The 20,671-nt window shown below is 49.2% G+C and overlaps 1 protein-coding gene across 2 annotated transcripts in view; it reads left to right on the top strand.

Moving 5' to 3' along the window:
- Positions 1-20,671, top strand: part of TNPO1 (transportin 1) — a 230,386-nt gene that overhangs the window by 111,435 nt on the left and 98,280 nt on the right. For both annotated transcript variants that reach the window (XM_040341460.1, XM_040341459.1), the window contains exons 9-11: positions 16,291-16,351; positions 16,443-16,617; positions 17,961-18,113. In XM_040341460.1, coding sequence (XP_040197394.1) covers positions 16,291-16,351; positions 16,443-16,617; positions 17,961-18,113 — 389 coding nt within the window. The remainder of the gene's footprint in view (positions 1-16,290; positions 16,352-16,442; positions 16,618-17,960; positions 18,114-20,671) is intronic.

Below are 20,671 nucleotides of genomic sequence, written 5' to 3'. Positions count from 1 at the left end.
GCTTCGGCGCCAAGGGTTTTCACCAAGGTGCTCGCTCCGATTCTGGCCCTGCTGAGGCAGCGCGGGATCGCTATTGTAGGATACCTGGACGACCTTCTTTTGAGAGCTTCTTCAAGCTCAGAGTTAGAGGAGGATGTGTCTATCACCTGCCAGACCCTCCAGGAATTCGGTTGGCTGCTAAATGTTCAGAAGTCGGTGTTGGTACCGTCTCAGTGACTGGAATACCTGGGGTTGGTCCTGGATTCCTCGGAGGCGGGAGTTTTTCTTCCCACGGAGAAACTACAGACATTGCGAGCAGCGGTTGGCGACCCAAAAGTGGTTGTCGCTTCGCTTTTGCATGCGAGTTCTGGGTCTCATGGTGTCCTCTTTCGAGGCGGTTCCGTATGCTCAATTTCACACTCTTGTGTTACCGAGAGAAATTCTGTCGCATTGGGACAAGCGCCCTTTGTCCTTGGATTGCCAAGTCCGGGTGAGTAGCCTGGTCAGGTCCTCCCTAGTGTGGTGGCTGACGTCTCGGTGCTTTGGGCCGGGAAGTCGTTCCTTCCGTGCCATTGGACGGTGGTCACAACGCATAACAGTCTCTCCAGCTGGGGGGGGAGTCTGGGGTGTTCAATCAGCCCAGGGGCGCTGGAATCAGGAAGAATCCCGCCTGCCGATCAATGTCCTGGAACTCCGGGCGATCAGGCTGTGCCTCTCCAAGTGGTCTCTGAGACTACAGGGCCGGTCAGGATTCCGTCGGACAACGCCACGGCTGTGGCATATGTCAATCATCAGGGGGGCACAAGGAGCTCAGCTGCAACGGCGGAAGTCGCTCACATCCTCCGGTGGGCCGAACAGAACGTTCCGGCTCTTTCGGCCGTGTACATTCCGGGCGTTCAGAACTGGCAGGCGGACTACCAAAGTCGCCAAACGCTAGACCAAGGAGAATGCTCACTACACCCGGATGTGTTTCAGAGTCTGTGTCTGAAATGGGGCACTACAGACGTGGATCTCCTGGCGTCACGACTCAATCGGAAGGTGTCATGGTTCATGGCCAGGTCAAAGGACACGTCAGACGCGTTGGTGGGGCCGTGGGGTTACTATCGCCTAATCTACGCCTTCCCTCCTCTGAAGCTTCTTCCTCGTCTGCTATGCAGAGTGGAAGCCGAGGGGATACCAACAATCCTAATTGCTCTGGATTGGCCTTGCCATCCCTGGTACGCAGATCTGGTGTGTCTGGTGGCAGATGTTCTGTGGCGCCTGCCACTGCGAGAGGACCTTCTGTCACAGGGTCCCATCTTTCATCCTGCTTTACAGTCGTTGGCTTTAACGGCGTGGCTATTGAAAGCCAGGTGCTGAGGGACCGCGGTCTGTCGGATTCGGTGATCTCTACCATGCTGCGGGCACAGAATTCTATTTCCCAGAAGATTTACCATCGTACGTGGAAGGCTTACATCTCTGTGTGAGGAGATGAATTTGCACCCCCATGCATACGTGATGTCCTGGATTCTGCGGTTCTTACAGTGTAGAGTGGATCAGGCACTCACCTTAAGTACGATTAAGGGTCAGATTTCGGCCTTGGCTGTTTTCTTTCAGCGACCCTTGGCGGCGCACTCTCTGGTGCGTACGTTTGTGCAGGGGGTTCGGCATGTGGCCCCTCCGTTACGTCCTCCACTGCCTCCGTGGGACTTGAATTTAGTCCTCTCGGTGCTTCAAAAGCCTCCGTTGAGTGCATTAGGGAGATGTCTTTATTGACTCTTTGCCAGAAAGGTGGTTTTTCTGGTGGCAATTACATCGGTCAGACGGGTGTCTAAATTAGCGGCCTTGTCTTGCAAGGCTCCTTATTTAGTCATCCACAGGGATAAGGTGGTGCTGCGTCCGCAGCCGTCGTTCCTTCCTAAGGTTGTTTCGGCCTTTCACATTAATGAGGACATTGTTCTCCCATCCTTGTGTCCTCGGCCGACGAACCCAAAAGAGGCTGCGTTGCATTCCTTGGACGAGGTTCGAGCCCTACGGGTGTACCTGTCTGCTAACGGCTCCGTTTCGGAGGTCGGATTCCCCGTTCGTGTCGGTGACTGGTCCCAAGAAGGGTCTGGCGGTCTCGTCGGCCACCATTTCTAGGTGGATCAGGCAGGTTGTGCTTCAGGCCCATGCTCTAAGGGGGCGGGCGCCTCCCTTCCCGGTTACTGCGCATTCGACCAGGGCAATTGGTGCCTCCTTGGGCTTTCCACCATCAAGTGTCTGTTTTACAGGTGTGTAAGGCAGCGACTTGGTCGTCAGTCCACACCTTCTCAATGTTTTACAGGGTGGATGTGAGTGCATCTTCGGATGCCTCCTTTGGCCTGCAAGGTTGTGCAGGCGGCTGTTTAAGGTTAACGTTCCTCCGTTGAGGAGCTCTGGTTTGTTTGGGGTGAAGTTGGTTTGCTGTGTTTTCCCACCCCTCGATTTTTTGACACTGCTTGGGGATGTCCCTAAGGTCGAGATGCTGCTGTGTCCGTCCATGAACGGAAGAGAAAATAGGATTTTTGTACGCAACGTAAAATCCATTTCTCTGAGTTCATGGACGGACACAGCACCCACCCCTCTGTCTGTACTGCTTGTTGACAAACTGAGGCTGCAGAGAAGAGAGTGGGGGATGAACCCGGGGGAACCACCCCCTGGGAGATACTGTACTGTGTGGAGTGTTTAACACTTTACATGCTGTTTTGCTGCCTAGTCAATCTCCTAGAAGGAGGATAATACCCTAAGGTCAAGATGCTGCTGTGTCTGTCTATGAACTCAGAGAAATAATTTTTACGGTGAGTACAGAAATCCTATTTTTTCACCAGTGTCTAGAAGGTGTTGGACGAACGAGGATGTGCTAAGGATAGCTCTGCTAAAAAGGCCTTCTGAGGATGAAGGCGCTATATTTTAAGGATCCATCCAAGATGCTAAGAATTACGCTTAATCTGGATGGGATCCAGGCCTCATGGACGAGGCGTCGCCTGTAATGTCTCTCTTCGGAGGACTGGGGTCCAGCACTTTCGCTACAGCAGCTAAAAGTCCTGGTCAGAGTGTTTTACAAGGCCCAGAGGTATCCGTTAAATAGGAGCCCATATCCCTGAAGGTTGGCACAAAAAACCCACCAAGGTGGGTCAAGATTGGTGCTGTCTGAATTTTTTCAGCAGAAAAAACCTGCGGCGGGGATGAGGTAAGAGAAAAGGAATCCTAAGAACAAGCTTTCGGGTATGGTCTTCGGATATGGGCGTTCCTTCTTGATTGACAGTCTTCCGACAGGCTTCCGACAGTCGCATCTATCGCGTCCAGATTTTCCGAAAGTAGCCGAACGTCGGTGCGCAGGCGCCGTATAGAGCCGCGCCGACGTTCGGCTACTCGTGACGCGATGGATGCGACCGTCGGAAGCCTGTCGGAAGACTGTCAATCAAGAAGGAACGCCCATACCCGAACACCATACCCGGAAGCGGCGGAGAAGATCGCTCTCTACAAGTACAGCGTCGATTTTAAAACAACTAGCCGATTCCCCTAGACAAAATGAGCATCAATCTAAGGGTAAAACATTTTTGGAGGGGGAACTACCGCTTTAAGGATCCTTTTCAAAACGGAGTCGGGTGTCATCTCTTTTTTGGCCACTGGAGGGAGTAAAGAGCTGAGTTTACTCGCCTCACTCTGCAAGTATGTCAGATCCACAGGACAAGGACATCCCTTCCGCTGCAGAGCTCTGCATCTTGACGGGCAAAAGCCTCTCTCCTCCTAGAGACACCGAGATCCCAAAAAGGGACGACGTAGCATTGTATAAGCAGGGAGAGGCTCTCCCTGATCCCTCACAGCCGCCATAATGCCCTAGACATGCTCGCATGCTTAATCAGCGGGATGGGGGAGGAGGAGGATCTGAGCGTGCGCCGCTGCGCACGTGGATTCGAAAGATGGCACTCAAACAGGAGCCCTTAAAAGATCATGGAGGCCGGCAGCTCTTCCCTTGGGACGCAGCAGCAGCAGCAGAAGGGGCACGTAAGCTCTATGTGGTTGGTAGGGAACTACCAAGAGAGACACCCACTCTATAGCACGAAACTGTGTGTTTAAGTTGCAGACTTTATGTAGATTGCTAAACTGAGTACAGTAGTATATGCTTATTGGTACCTCGGCTTGTTAATATGTTTTCTCTTAGAAGGAATTCGGGGACTAAAAAAGACAAAGCACCGTCTCAAGACAGGAGGCTCTAGCCGTACCTGCTCGGTACCTTCCTCCCCTGTAAATCTTGATATACCAATACAGGAGGAGCCATTGCCACTGTCGGGAGTAACAATTTCTCCAGTGGCGCCTGGGCCTGCATATGTCACTGAGGACACCTTTATCGCAGCCATGGAAAAACTGGAAGGAAAGATCGCTACGCTAATCGCAAAGTCCTCGCAAATGGACAAAAAGCGAATGCAGATCTCCTTCAATGGTGTTGGATCCTCTTTCAGAAAGATCTGAAGAGGAGAAGGATGAGGATTAGATAACATCTACAGAGGACAGGCATGAGGAGTCGGACAGATCAGGGATTTCAGAGAAACCCTTTTCTGCTTCCCAAATGCTAAGGTCACAGGTGCAATGTTATGCTGAAACAGTGCGTACTATATTCAGGTTGCCCTCTTAGGAGTTAACTAAATCACCTGTCTCCTCATCCTTTATTAAAGAAACAAATCTACACAGACTGGTTACACCCAGACAAGCGTTTCTCACCTCCAAAGAAGTTTGATATTCTTCATCCTATGGAGGACGAGTTTTCCAAGAAGTGGAGCCTGCCTTCGGTAGATGCAGCCATTTCTTGTGTAAATATGAACCTGACTTGTCCAGTGGATAACGTACAGGTGTTTAAAGACCCTTCGGAAAAGAAATTGGAATCTTTATTGAAGTCTTCCTTCCTTCTGGCTGGGTCAGTCCCCCAACCTGCTGTAGCAGCAGTAGGCATGTGCCAGGTCCTCAAGGACCAGGTAAAACAAGGGCTGAAGGAGCTGCCTCCAGAACAAGTCAAATTGTGGGAAAATGTGCCTAAAGCCTTATGTTTTACAATTGACGCAATGAGAGATTTGATTCTGCAAACATCGCATCTCACACTCTAACTGGTGCATATGCGCAGAATTCTTTGGCTTAAGCATTGGTCTGCAGAGGCACCCCCCCCCGGCGCCTGGTAAATCTATCTCCTGCCAGTGGTGACGGCTTTTTCTGCCAGCCACAAAGTCTAAAGAAAACCAGGCCCAGAAGAACAAGAATCAGTGGGGTTCAAGGGCTAACAAGAAAAACCCCAAAGCCTCTGCATGAAGAGGCGCCCCCGCTCGGCCGAGTGGGGGGGGGGGGGGCGGCTTTGTCTGTTTTCAGCGGCGTGGCAGACAGAGATCCTGGACAGATGGGTAGTATCCACAGTAACCCTAGGGTACAAGTTGGAATTTCAAGAGATCCCATCTTCTCCTTTCCGGAGCTCAAGGCTTTCCAAGGATCCTTTAAAAAGAGCGTCCTTTTTCAAAGGATTGGATCACTTGCTGTCCCAAGAGGTGATCACAGAAGTACCCTTAAAGGAGCAAGGTTCAGGGTTTTATTCAAACCTCTTTGTAATCCCAAAGCCAAATGGAGACGTCGGACCCATTCTGGATCTAAGATCTCTAAATCAGTTTCTGAACATTTGCCATTTCTGAATGTAAACTATTCGATCAGTGGTCGCCACCCTACAAGGTGGAGAATTCATGGCGTCAATAGACATCAAAGACGCCTATCCATCCCGCTCACCAAAGATTTTTAAGGTTTGCGGTAGAACATCGCCACTTTCAGTTCGTGGCTCTACCCTTTGGTGTGGCTATCGCACCTTGAGTATTTACAAAGGTACTAGCTCCTCTGTTGGCAAATCTCAGAGCACAAGGCATAGCGATAACAGCTTATCTAGACGATCTACTGATTATAGATCAGTCAGTAGCAAAATTAGATTAAGCTGTGCTCACCACTATACAATACCTGGAGCATTTAGGATGGATTGTAAACTTACAAAAATCCTCTCTACAAGCCCAAAGAAGGGTAGGTTACTTGGGCATGATCATAGACACAGCCCAAAGCTGGGTATTCCTACAGGAGCCAAGGATCAAGTCACTAAAGGACCTGGTCCACAAGGTCAAGGCAAACAAGAGACCATCTATTCGCCTTTGCATGAGACTATTGGGGGAAGATGGTAGCCTACTTCGAGGCCGTTCCTTATGCCCAATTTCACTCAAGACTTCTTCAGGGCAGTATTCTGACTGCCTGGAACAGAAAGATCCAAGTGCTGGATTTACCCATGAGCCTGTCTCCACCCATGCGCCTGTCTCCACAGGTGCGCCAAAGCTTCAGTTGGTGGTTAAAGACCAAGAACTTTCAGAAAGGAAGATCCTTTGCCCCAGTCACTTGGAAGGTGGTGTCTACGGATGCCATCCTAATAGGCTGAGGTGCAGTATTGGAAGAAACTTCAGCCCAGGGAACCTGGGCCAAGACCGAAAGGAGCCTGCCCATTAACATACTGGAAATTCAGGCAGTATACTTAGCCCTCAAGACCTGGACAAGCAGGTTACAGGGCCACCCAGTTTGGATTCAATCCGACAATGCTACTGCAGTGTAACAAAAGTGCTTAACTCCGCCCAACCTAAACAAAGCACTACTCAGCGCACAAGAGTAAGCAATTGAGGATACTGATTAAAGAAAAACAGGCACCTGGATATACAATAAGCAGCCGCTTAAAAAGGAAATATTTGCAAGTGACAGTAAACAGAAGAAAAGTATGAATGACAATGGTCAAACAGTTCAGTGTGTTACTGTAGCAGCGCTACAAACAGAGTATGTACTCTGAAACAAGTTCTATGGTGACATAGATATCCCAAATAATGGTGCGGGTGGACAGCGGCAATATAAAACTGTGTCTTCATCAAAATGTGCTTCTTATCACCAGGAATGTTTGTGTTTCACCGCGTGGGGGGATATTAGCCCCTTATGGGGATGCACTCACCAGACCGCAAGTAAAAATCAGCATTGGATACATCAGCCTCTGCCACCAGCCTTGCACTCTCCACAACTCTTGCTTAAGTGTGTCTTGCTTGTATACATACAAAGGAATAAACTTCTGATAGTGTATTATCGTTTAAAAGTTTATTTAGCAAACCCATAAGTCCCCTTATAATATATGCGTACCATAGTGCAATAAAACATAAGCATAAATGTACTGTGCCTGTTTGTAAACAGTTTCTGGCGCTCCAGCGCGTTCATCTGTTCCTGATCCACCAGGTTGACAGTCTATCGGTCGTCTGCTGCTGGCCACACCCTGACGCGTTTCGTCATTGGCTGACTTCGTCTGAGGCCTCAGCCTCAGACGAAGTCAGCCAATGACGAAACGCGTCAGGGTGTGGCCAGCAGCAGACGACCGATAGACTGTCAACCTGGTGGATCAGGAACAGATGAACGCGCTGGAGCGCCAGAAACTGTTTACAAACAGGCCCAGTACATTTATGCTTATGTTTTATTGCACTATGGTACGCATATATTATAAGGGGACTTATGGGTTTGCTAAATAAACTTTTAAACGATAATACACTATCAGAAGTTTATTCCTTTGTATGTATACAAGCAAGACACACTTAAGCAAGAGTTGTGGAGAGTGCAAGGCTGGTGGCAGAGGCTGATGTATCCAATGCTGATTTTTACTTGCGGTCTGGTGAGTGCATCCCCATAAGGGGCTAATATCCCCCCACGCGGTGAAACACAAACATTCCTGGTGATAAGAAGCACATTTTGATGAAGACACAGTTTTATATTGCCGCTGTCCACCCGCACCATTATTTGGGATATCTATGTCACCATAGAACTTGTTTCAGAGTACATACTCTGTTTGTAGCGCTGCTACAGTAACACACTGAACTGTTTGACCATTGTCATTCATACTTTTCTTCTGTTTACTGTCACTTGCAAATGCTACTGCAGTAGCTTGCATCAATCACCATTGGAGGCACCTGCAATCGGGGTGCTCAGAAGGAGGTGAATCAGATTTTGACTTGGGCAGAAGAACATATTCCTTGTCTCTCTCCAATTCTCATCCCAGGGTAGAATACTGGCAAGCGGACTATCTGAGTCGCCAGCAGCTGTCACCAGGAGAGTGGTCTCTCCACCCCGAGATCTTTCAGGCCATATGCCAGAGATGGGGGACCCTGGATATTGACCTGTTGGCTTCCAGATTCAACAGGAAGGTGGACAACTTTGTGTCCAGAAGAGATCCTCTGGCCTATGTTTCGGATGCTCTGGTGGTCCTGTGCAATCAGTTCTCACTGATCTGTGTTTCCTCCGATCGCTCTCTTACAAGGGATACTCTGCAGGATCAAGAAGGAAAGAATTCCTGTAATCTTGGTGGCCCCGAATTGGCCTAGAAGACCTTGGTATGCCGAGATCATAAAGATGGCGGTAGGAACACCTTGCAAGTTTCTGCTTCGTCACGACCTGCTGTCGCAAGGTCCAGTGTTTCATCCTTCCTTACAAACGCTAAATTTGACAGTTTGGCTGCTGAGGCCCACATTCTGAAAAAGAGAGGGATCTCAGGTCCAGTGCTTTCTACAATTATTAATGCCAGAGAGACAGCTTCCGGTCTTATTTACTACAGAGTCTGGAAAGCATATGTTTTCATGGTGTGAAACCAACAAATGGAATCCTAAAAGATATGACATAAATAGGATCCTTGCCTTTTGCCAGCTAGGAATGGATATGAAATTAGCCCTTAGTACCATTAAGGGTCAAATATCAGCTCTATCAGTCTTCTTTCAAAGACCACTGGCATCTCATTCCCTAGTGCTGGCCTTCATTCAGGGGGGTACTGCAGATCAATCCACCAGTCAAGCCTCCCTTGTGGCCATGGGATTTGAATCTAGTATTAGTGTTGCAGAAGCAACCCTTTGAACCTATTCACCACATTCCGCTTTTAAGCAGGAAGTTGGCCTTTTTGATTGCTTTCTCTTCGGCTAGAAGAGTATCTGAATTAGCAGCTCTTTCCTGTAAAGAGCCTTATTTAGTTTGTCATAAAGAAAAAAATGTAGTACGGCTCCATCCTGCCTTTTTACCTAAGGTGGTGTCGGCTTTTCATTTAAATCGGGACATTGTTCTGCCTTCCTTTTTTTCCGGATCCGCGGAGAAAAGATCATTACACTCTCTAGATCTTGTGAGAGCAGTAAAGGCGTATCTGCTGGCAACCGCTCTGACAGATGTTTTGTCTATTTTGCCAGATGGACCCAAAAAGGGACAAGCGGCGTCGAGGTCCACCATCTCAAGATGGATTCGACAGACAATTATTCAAGCCTATGGTTTAAAGAATAGGACTCCTCTTTTTTCTGTTAGGGCGCACTCTACCAGGGCGATAAGTGCTTCATGGGCAGTGCACTACCAGGCTTCGGTGACTCGGATCTGTAAAGCTGCAACTTGGTCCTTAGTCCACACATTTTCCAAATTTTATCAGGTGGACGTGAAAGGACATGAGGATGCCGCCTTCGGGCGAAGTGTGCTGCAGGCAGCGGTATAAAGGTTCTGGTCCATGGCGGCCTGCTTGATCTGTGTCCCCCCCCCCCCTTCATATGGAGCATTGCTCTGGGACGTCCATTATGTAAAGATAAAGGCTCTGTGTCTCGTGGTGTACAATAAAGAAAACAGGATTTTTAAAACGGCTTACCTGTAAAATCCTTTTCTTGGAGTACACCACGGGACACATAGGTCTCCCCCCTTCTTATGGGAACCTTATTGCTTGCTACAAAACTGAGGCGCTTTCCTGATGGGAGGGGTTATATGGAGGGGAACTGTCTTTAATTGGTTGCGCCAGTGTCCAATCACCGCTGGAGACCCTTAACCCATTATGTAAACATAAAAGCTCTGTGTCCGTGGTGTACTCCAAGAAAAGGATTTTACTGGTAAGCTGTTTTAAAAATCCTGTTTTCTCTTTCGTTAGTTGATGGACACAGCACTTTCAATCTTGACCTTAGGGTTATATTGCCACCTTCAGGAGAGGACTAGGCAGAACATGTTAAAACAGCAAAACTGCACAGTACTGCCCAGGAGTGGTCCTACTGGCTATAACCCCTCACACTGCATCCAGCAGCTCAGTTTTTTTCTGCCTAGTGTAGGAGAAAGAGGTGTTGTTTTTTTTTCTTCTGCCGATTCCTGTGATCTACTATCAACAGCCAGTCTGGGTGACAGGCTGGATAATATAGATCCTGGTAGTCTCCCCAGCCCGGCCATGGAGCGTGAGCAGACCTTTGCTACGCGCTGGGTCGGCCACGACATGCCCCATCATCCAGGGGTGGCCGGTGAGCTATATGCTCCGGGGTACACATATGACCGGGCTACTGCTGTCTGTGTCAGTGTGCCATGGCCAACAGCCACCCCGTACCGCTCGGGTGATGGGTCTGTCGGTGGAATGCGTCCAGCAATCCCCACAGGATGGGCAAGTATGGTTCCACCTGTCCAGGCAGAATGGAGCAGCTGGGCATTCCTTGGGAGGTCGACTAGGGGGCCTCTTACACTCGCTTTCTTCTCTACCTGTCTTTTTCCCTCCTCCCCGAGCTTGGGCTGCTGCGTGACTGGCCGGGGGTCCTGCGGGGGGGGGGGGGGGGGGGGGAGGGGGGCTCTGAGTCCTGGCATGGGCCTGCGCCTGTTTTTTGGCACAGTGAGGTGTTCTAGTGTGTTTTTGTGTGAAGGCCGGCACGGGTCAGTGTGGTCGTGGCCATTTTGTAGTCTCAGTCAGGGCAGGCCGGCGGCCATTATCCCCGAGACCGCGGGCGCTGCTGAGGTAGCCGGCGACCATTTTCTTGCTGTTTTCAGCTTGTTTTACATCTAGTGCTACAGAACACCTTGTGACTGAGAAAGGGGAGGACAGCAGCACAGCGCAGTACCTGGGTCAGGGGTCCTCAGTCTGTGGCAGCTAGGAGGGTGGATTTTTGGCTTGCCTTGACCCCTATCGGGTGTCAGGCGAGTGTGGCTCAGCATAGCGTCAAAAGCTGGCGCTTCCCCAGACATCCCTGTGGTGACAACCGGTTTCCCTGCACCTGCGGTGCCTATGGACGCTTTGTCGGCGGTCCTGGAGCCTTTCGTTGCCAGGGTGGAAGCGGCGTGCGGGGCGCAAGGGAGGTTAACGCCCCTTTCCCCCACCGTCTTCTGGGGAAAGCTCCGATTCAGACTCGGGCCTTGCTGTGGCACACGGCCACTGTTCTGACGTTTCAGATGCAGACCAGGACCATTCACACAGTGAGGATGACTCTGTGTCCGGGTCAGTGCAGGAAAGGGCACTTGTAGGAGCACTTATCACAGCGGTGCGGGATACCCTAAAGATGAAGGGTATGGTGGGGGCATCTACAGAGGTGTTGGTCCCTTTTGGGTCCCACAAGCCGGCCCGCACTGCTAAGGGGTTTACTTGCCTAACTTACTTTTGATAATTTTTTTTTACGAAGAATGGGAACGACCGCAGCAGTCCTCCAAAATGCATGGGGGTACGGTCCCCCTTTTGAGGAGAGTTTCCTGAAGAAATGGACATCTCCCCTGATTGTGGACCCCCCGGTCTCCTGGTTGAATAACGGAACCACGATTCCGCTGGAGGGGACCCCAGCTTTTAAGGACCCCACCGATGGGAGGGCCGAGGCGGTCTCCCGATCCATGTTCACGGTGGTGGGGTCAGCATTGCGGCCAGTATTGGCCACGGCCCTAGTGTCACAGACGCTTACTGAATGGTCTAAATTGTTCCACCGAAAGGCTCTGGCAGATTCTAGGGGGAGAGGCTATATGGAGCCTCGCTGAATGACATTATTAGAATGTTACTGGGAGTAAGTGTACGCTGCTCTCACAATCCAAAAAAGGCAAGGAGCCACGCCGTAGGCCAGGGCCCTCCTTTTTCACTCGGAAGCATTTTTCGTCTGCCCGGGTCCACAGGTTGCTTTCCTAGGCTGACAAGGTGCCCGCTGAGGGACAGATGTGTCCCTGATTTCGCAAGCCAAACAAGCCTGCGAGAAAATCTACGGCTGCATGATGGTTTGCCCACGCCCGACTCTCGTGTGGTGGGTTGCCTTCGGGTATTTGCAGCTCGGTGGACCTCCCTCCTTTCCGACCAGTGGGTTTGCGAAGTGGTGTCATCAGGATACACGTTTCTTTCTTGTCCGCCAAACAGGTTTTTTCCCTCCAATCTTCATCTTCCGGCTCGTCAGGACAACCTTTGTGGTAGTACAAGACCTGCTGAGGCACAGGGTGATAGTAACTGTGTTGTCGCCGTAAAGGTTTCAGGGTTTCTACTCCGATCTGTTTGTAGTCCCAAAAAAGGATGGGGTCTGTCCGATCCTGGATCTCAAGGCCCTCAACTGCTTTGTAAAAGTACAAAGGTTTAGGATGGAATCGCTTCTCTCTGTGGTCGCTGCACTCCATCCTGGGGATTTTCTGGCGTCCTTGGACATCAAGGACGCATACTTGCATGTCTCCATATGCGTCAGGCATCGGATGTTTCTGCGATGAGCACTACCAATTTGTAGCTCCTGCCTTTTGGCCTGACGTCGGATCCGAAGGTTTTCACCAAGGTGCTCGCCCCGATTCTGGCTTTGCTGAGGCAATGAGGGATCATGATCGTGGGATACCTGGACGACCTCCTTCTGAGAGCAGCTTCCGCCTCAGAATTAGAGGATGTGGCGATCGCCAGTCAGACTCTTTGGGAGTTTGGTTGGGTACTGAACCTCCAGAAGTCGGTGTTGGTGCCGACTCAACGCCTGGAGTACCTGGGCTTGGTTCTGGACTCCTCAGAGGCAAGAGTTTTTCTCCTTTTAGACAAGCTGCAGACTCTTCAGGGTGCGATGAAGCTGTTGGCGTCCCGCATGTGGTCATCACTTCGCTTTTGCATGCAAGTCCTGGGTCTTATGGTGGCCACTTTCGGGGTGGTACTGTATGCTCAATTCCACACTCGAGTCTTGCAAAAGGAGATTCTGTCCAAATGGGACAAGTCTCAGTTGTCTCTGGATTATCGGATTTGGGTGAGCCACCTAGTCAGGGAATCCCTGGTCTGGTGGCTGAGGTCTCCCTCCCTTCAGTCCGGGAGGTCGTTCCTTGCTTTTCATTGGACGATGATCACGACGGACGCCAGCCTGACCGGTTGGGGGCGTACAGTGGGCACAGGGTCGCTGGACGCAGGAAGAATCCTGCCTGCCGATCAACGTGCTGAAGATTCGGGCGATCAGGCGGTGCCTCGCCACATGGTCACTGAGGCTGCAGGGACACCCATTTAAGGTCCTTTTGGACAACGCCACAGCGGTGGCGTGTATCCACCATAAAGGAGGAACTAGGAGCTTGGCTGCAGCATTGGAGGTCGCTCACATCCTGCAGTGGGCAGAGCGGCGCGTGCCGGCTATATCGGCCGTATACATTCTGGGCGTAGAAAACTAGCAAGCGGACTACCCAAGTCGTCAGATGCTGGACCAAGGAGAATGGTCGCTACATCCGGATGTATTTCGACTCCTTTGCCGAAGATGGGGCACGCCAGACATGGATCTCTTGGCTTCTCAAATCAATCGGAAGGTATTGAGGTTTGTGGCCAGGTCCAAAATCCCTGGGCGGACTCAGCAGACGTGTTGGTAGCTCCATGGTGGCATTATCGGTTGATTTATGCCCCCCTGCTAAAACTTCTCCCTTGTCTGCTTCACAGAGTGGAGACCGAGGGGATTCCGGTGATTCTAATTGCCCCAGATTGCCCTTGGCGTCCCTGGTAAGCCGACATAGTTTGGATGGTGGCGGATGTTCCTTGGCAACTGCCGATGCAAAATGACCTTCTGTCGCAAGATCCTATACTTCATCCTGCTTTACAGTCGCTGGCTTTAACAGCATGGCTGTTTAAAGTCAGGTGCTAAGGGACCGAGGTCTGTCTGATTCGGTTATCTCCACCATGTTGAGGGCGCGGAAGTCATCTTCTCTGAAGATTTATCGTTGCATGTGGAAGGCCTACATCTCTGTGTTAGGATATGGGGTGATGTCTGCGTACATATTCGGTTTCCAGGATCTTGCTATTTTTGCAGCAGGGAGTGGATCAAAAACTTGCCTTAAGCACCATTAATGGGCAGATATCAGCCCTGGCTCTTTTTTTCAGCGACCTCTGGCGGCTCATTCATTGGTGAGTGCGTTTGTGCAAGGGGTTAGATACGTGGCCTGTCCGGTTCGGCCACCGCTGCCTCTGGGATTTAAATCTGGTGCTCTCAGTGCTTCAGAAACCACCATTTGAGAAAATTAGGGAGATCCACCTATTGATGCTCTCTCAGAAAGTAGTCTTTCTGGTGGCGAATACATCTGCCAGGAGTGTTTCTGAGTTGGCGGCCTTGTCTTGCAAGTCTCCTTACTTGATCCTCCACAAGGATAAGGCGGTGCTACGCCTGCAGCATTCGTTTCTCCCGAAAGTTGTATTGGCTTTTCATCTAAATGAGGACATTGTGCTTCCATTCCTGTATCCTCGGCCGTCGCATCCAAAAGAGGTTGCTTTGCATTCCTTGGACGTGGTCCGAGCCCTGATGGTGTATCTGTCTGCTACGGCTCAGTTTCGGAGGTCAGATTCACTGTTTGTGTCAGTAGCTGGTCCGAAGAAGGGCCTGGCGGCCTCGTCGGCCACCATTTCTAGTTGGATTGGACAGATTGTTATCCAGGCTTATGCCTTAAAGTGGTTGTAAACCCCACTTTATGACTTTTACCTACAGGTAAGCCTATAATAAGGCTTACCTGTAGGTATAAAGAATATCTCCTAAACCTGTACAGTTTAGGAGATATCCCCCCCCCCGCAATGCGCCGATTGCAGCAGCGCATGCGCAGCGGGGATCCTCGGCTAAAGGACCGGCAGCCGCCGGACCTTGCCGAATTGAAGTCTCCCGCGCGCATGCGCGGGAGTGACGTCATCGCCGCTCCAGCCAATCCGTGCTGGAGCGGCGATACTCTGAGTCAAGATGACATCTCGCTCGGCGTGGACCAGGTAAGTTCCTTTCACCTTGTTCCGAGGTAAGTTTTTCATAATGGGCTAATATGCGGTGCATACTAGCTCATTGTGGCTTATGGCTTTTGCCTTTTCAGGTAAAAAATAAATAAAAATAATCGCAAGTTTACAACAGTTTAAAATAGGCGGGCGCCTGCCTTTCCTGTCACAGCACATTCAACCAGGGCAATTGTTGCTTCCTGGGCTTTCCGACATCAAGTGCCAGTTTCCCAGGTGTGTAAGGCGGCGGCCTGGTTGTCCGTTCACACTTTCACAAAAAAATTTAAGGTTGATGTGAACGCATCTGCGGTTGCTTGCTTCGGCTGCAAGGTTTTGCAGGCGGCTTTTTAAGGTTGCAACTCCTCCGTTGAGGAGCTCTGGTTGTTATGGGTGGAGTTTTTTGTTTGCTGTTCCCACCCCTTGTTTTTTTTTTTTTAACACTGCTTGGGAACCCCAAGGTCAAGATTGAAAGTGCTGTGTCCGTCAATGAACGAAAGAGAAAATAGGATTTTTTTGTACTCACCTGTATAATCCTTTTCTCTGAAGTTCATTGACGGACACAGCACCCACCCCCTCCTTTTTTATGTTTGTACTGCTTTTTGACGAACTGAGCTGCTGGATGCAGTGTGAGGGGTTATAGCCAGTAGGACCGCCCCCTGGGCTTTGCAGTTTTGCTGTTTTTTCATGTTCTGCCTAGTCCTCTCCTGAAGGTGGCGATATAACCCTAAGATCAAGATTGAAAGTGCTGTGTCCGTCAATGAACTTCAGAGAAAAGGATTTTATGGGGAGTACAAAAAATCCTTTTTCTCCCTTTCAGAGCATTTGGCGTAAGTGACGTTTTGACTTTGCTTCTTCCAGTCAATGCTATGGAGCTGAGTGGGGGCCATCTTCCCCCTCACTCGACAGCCAACCAAACACGAGAGGGGACACGGCAACTCAAGTAAGTGGTGGAGACCACCGGAGCAGAGCCCTCTCTTGCCACCGATAAGTGATCTCGCAGCAAATCCGCCGCAGAGAACACTTTTAGCTGAAAGCGGACCGCCTGCTGAAGAAGAGGATACTGGGCTTATGGCAGCTATCTGCTGCCATAACCCCAGTATTTCTCTTTAAACAGCCGAAGTATAACAACGGCGGGCGGCCTGCAAGTGGTTAATGTAAAACTAAATGTGTGAGTGTGTGGGGGGGGGGGGGGGGTGGTAATTCCTTCTAATGTGTGATTTGGGATATCGACATCTAATTTAAAATGGCAATTCTGTTGGTACTAAACCTTTTGTATATGTTTTAGGTAATGTTTTATAATCTTTTCTTGATAGGTTGATACCGATCTTGGTGAATGGGATGAAATATTCAGAAATAGATATCATCTTACTAAAGGTAAGGGACATTTCAGTATGCTTTATACAGGTTTCCCTTGTGTTTCTCACACTTTAGGCTTTGATTATGCCATGTTTGTTTACCTTTGTAGGGTGATGTAGAAGAGGATGAAGCTGTGCCCGACAGTGAGCAGGATATCCGACCTCGGTTTCACAGATCGCGAACGGTGGCCCAGCCTCATGAGGAGGATGGTATTGAGGAAGATGAGGACGATGATGATGATGACCTTGATGATGATGATGAGACAATATCAGACTGGAATATAAGTGAGTTATAGTGTATCTAAAAGCAAAAGTTTTTTTTTTACCTTAATGCATTCTCTGTGTTAAGGTTAAATAAACCTTCTCAATAGTCGCTCCCCCTTAACACCTAAAGTCCATTCTTGATCCAGTGCTCTGCCCATTTGCTGCAACTCCTCTTTCCTCTTTCTGAATTCACTCCGTTGCGGTTAGTCAAATCCAGTGAGGAGAGAGCAAGGGGCTGGGACAAGTAGTGCTGTGTGTGTTTATGGACGCACACAGCCCAGCTTGGAAGTGAGCCTGCACATGTTCCCCATAGCATACAAATTGTTATGGGAGCACACTCAGAAATAGAGCAGTGGGGAATCGAAAGAGGAGATGTGAAGCCGCTCTGTCCAATATGTTTGCACAGTCTTGGCCAATGGGACGACAGGCATGCTTTGCTACCAGCGCAACCATAAACTGACCACGCTGGGATGGATGTGCTCTCTTGCCTAGTGTAATCAGTTTGCAATAGAAAAGCAGGTGGAATGGCAAGGTCACCGGGTATTTCATGCAAAGGAAACCATGCACAAAGAACAGGTTAAGAAGGAAAGAAAGCACATGGTACTGCAGCCACATATTAAGACTATGAAATGTTTGGGTAACAAACACTTTTATTCCTCCTGTGAATTGAGATGAATATAACGTTATGCTCAATTGACGGGTCATGTGGCTAAATTATCCTTTTATGCTTGGGATGGGTGATGCCAAAAGTGGTGTCACTGGTGGATTCTCAGAAATATAGAGATGAGAATTTGATGTCCCACTGCAGCTTTTTTGGCCCCAGTGAGGTTTTGGGATGATCTCCCTATAACCGACCTGATGATTACTTATTAGAATCCTGCCATAGTCCACACAGAATAGCTTTAAACACGGATAATGAATTGGTGACTGATAACTTATGCATTTTATTATACATTTTTAGCTTGACATAAAACTTGAGATGTCCAAACTGGTACTATTGATTATTATTATTATTAAGGTACTTATATAGCGCCGTCAATTTACAAAGCACTTTACATATACAATGCACATTCACATCAGTCCCTACCCTCAAGGAGCTTACATTCTAAGGTCCCTAACTCACATTCATATACTAGGGCCAATTTAGGCAGAAGCCAATTAACCTACCAGCATGTCTTTGGAGTGTGGGAAGAAACCAGAGTACCCGGAGGAAACCCACGCAGGCACAGGGAGAACATGCAAACTCCAGGCAGGTAGTGTCGTGGTCGGGATTCAAACCAGCAATGCTTTTTACTGCTAGGCGAGAGTGCTACTCACTACACCACTGTGCTGCCCTATTGATTTATGTCTCCTTTTTTTTCCAGGGAAATGTTCGGCTGCAGCTCTTGATGTGCTAGCCAATGTATTAAGGGATGAACTTCTGCCACACATTTTGCCTCTGTTAAAAGAACTCCTTTTTCATCAAGAATGGGTAGTCAAGGAATCTGGAATCCTTGTTCTTGGAGCTATTGCAGAAGGTTAATATTTGCTCTTCTCCTTGTTCTCTTCTGACCATTTTGAGTGTGCACGTCCCATATCCACCACCATTTACTTGCATACATCTGTGAAGTGATTTGTTTTATGCAAATGTAATTTTTTTTATATAAATATAAACTAAAAGGGGATAACAAGTTCTTAAAGCGGAACTCCACCCTAAAGTGGAACTCACACTGATCGAAACAAGCCCCCCACCCCCCCCTCTGGTGTCACATTTGACACCTTTCAGGGGGAGGGGTGTGCAGATATCTAAAGACAGGTATTTGCACCCACTTCTGGCCACACAGTTTCGGGTAAACTGCGGGCAGAACGTCACCTCCCGTCGTCCCCCTGTTGTGCTCTGGGAACACTCGGCTCCCAGAGCACAGCGGGAGCCAATCAGCGGCGCAACTCGCGCATGCACCGTAGGGAACTGGGTAGTGAAGCCGGAGCGCTTCACTTCCTGGTTCCCTCACTGTGGATGGCGGGGGGAGCAGCAGAGTGACGAGCGATCGCTCGTCCTCTGCTGCGGACGGCGCTGGACTCCATTACAGTTAAGTGTCCTAATATTAAAAGTCAGCAGCTGCAGTATTTGTAGCGGCTGGCTTTTAATATATTTTTTTTTTTTCATGGCACATCTGCTTTAATGTCAAGCTTTATCTAAGTGAATCAATCAAATCAGTCTTATAACATCAGCCTCCTCATCTGATTTTAAACCCAAATCTTCCAGTGTGTAGTATGCCATTCACCGAATGAATCAATCTCTCGGCAGAAATAATGGTTGCATAGGTTTTGGCAGCAAACATTGTGGTGTGATTAGACGGTGGTTGGTTCCCTCTTCATGCCAGCTCATGCCTGTGACAGATGTGGCTGTCTCTGCTACTCCACCAGGGGGCAGTAGGACCAGCCACCAGCTGTATCGACAAAGCAGAGTGTACAATTCTAATGTCAATGCAGTGGTCAAGAACAGGAGGGTGGTAGAACAAGGCACTCAGAACCAACTTCTATTTTGCATTGTCTCTGCTTTACTCTGTCATAGTTTTACTTCCTTCACACAGTAAGCATATTGAGCATTTAAATTACTAAAAACATCAAAAGTCTTCCAAATATGCACTATACAGTGGAAATAGTATCGGTTTCCATTGCATCGTGCAGGTTTGGTAGACTTTTGATGTTTGTTGTAATTTTAAAATATCATGTTTATGAACTTTGTGAAGGAAGGAAAAGCAGCAACACTGCAAAAGTCAAGTTGGTTATAAGTGGCTTGTTCTACCACCTTCTTCTTTATCACTGCGATGACATTCGTATTCTGCACTGTGCTTTGTTGTTGGGTGGTCCTACTGCCCCCTGATGGTGTAGCGGAGGATAGACTGTCACATCTGTCACAGGCAGGAGTTGGCGTAACAAGGATGAGCTCCAGCGTGTTCGCATCGTACACGTGCAGAGCCCGCTAGGAAGTCTGCACGGCGCTGCGCTAATCACAGCCAGGAAAACATTGTCCCGATCCCTGCAGCCGAGCATCAGGAAATCTCTCCCTGGCTGTGGTTAGCGCAGCGCCGTGCAGACTTCCTGGCGGGCTCTACACGTGTACGATGCAAACATGCTGGAGCTCATCCCTAACAAGGAAGTGTACCACTCTGCCTACTCAAGCTGTTTTTGCAGCCATTATTTCTGGCAAGTGAGATTCACTTTCAAACTGCAAGATTTGGCCTCACGATCAGATGAGGTGTCAGTTAAAGGAGTTGTAAAGGCAGAAGTTTTTCTTTATCGTTACATCACGGGACACAGAGCGGCATTCATTACTATATGGGTTATATGGAGTACCTTCAGGTGTAGACACTGGCAATCTTCAAACAGGAAATGCCCCTCCCTATATAACCCCCTCCCATAGGAGGAGTACCTCAGTTTTTCGCCAGTGTCTTAGGTGTTAGTCATGGTTTAGCTTGCCTCCGCATCCTTGGGATTAGGTGAGCTACCGGTTCTGTCCAAAAAAGCCTGAGCGCTAAAGTGGTCAGTAACCGGACCCCAAACCCTTGGGGTATAGCCCATAATGCTTTCTTTTCAAGAGAGCTGGACCCTGGGCCCAGAACTTAGAAAACCTTTGGGCGCCTAATGTTTTCTGTTTGCCAGGGTGCTGTATGGGCCCAGGACAGTGGATCCTTCATGGAAGAAGAAGGTTCCCAGGGCCTGAAGGTCTAGACATCCCCACGGAGATGGGGGAAGATTGGGCCTCTTGCTTTGCAAAGTCCTGCGGCATGGAGCAGGTAAGTAAGGGGAAAACTTGCGGAACTTGGCTCTTAGCAAGTTTTTTCTGGGAGGTCACAGGGGACATGCCTAAAAGTTATGCATTGCATCTGGCAAACCAGTCACATATCATGAAGATAGGATGGCTCTATATGTTATTATTCCCCATAAAAAGTGACCTCCCTGGTAGTGTTGGAAAAGCTGTGAGTGGGGCCTTTTGTGTACAAATGTATGTGTGTGTCAGAGAGCTATGCTTACCTGCAAGCCTCCAGGCGATGCTCTATCCAGTCCTCTTCCTCATGCCTGCAAGGCAGGC

This window comes from Rana temporaria, chromosome 1 (assembly GCF_905171775.1).
Source record: "Rana temporaria chromosome 1, aRanTem1.1, whole genome shotgun sequence".
NCBI classification, from domain to species: Eukaryota; Metazoa; Chordata; class Amphibia; order Anura; family Ranidae; genus Rana; species Rana temporaria.
This window is presented reverse-complemented; position numbering and strand designations above follow the sequence as displayed.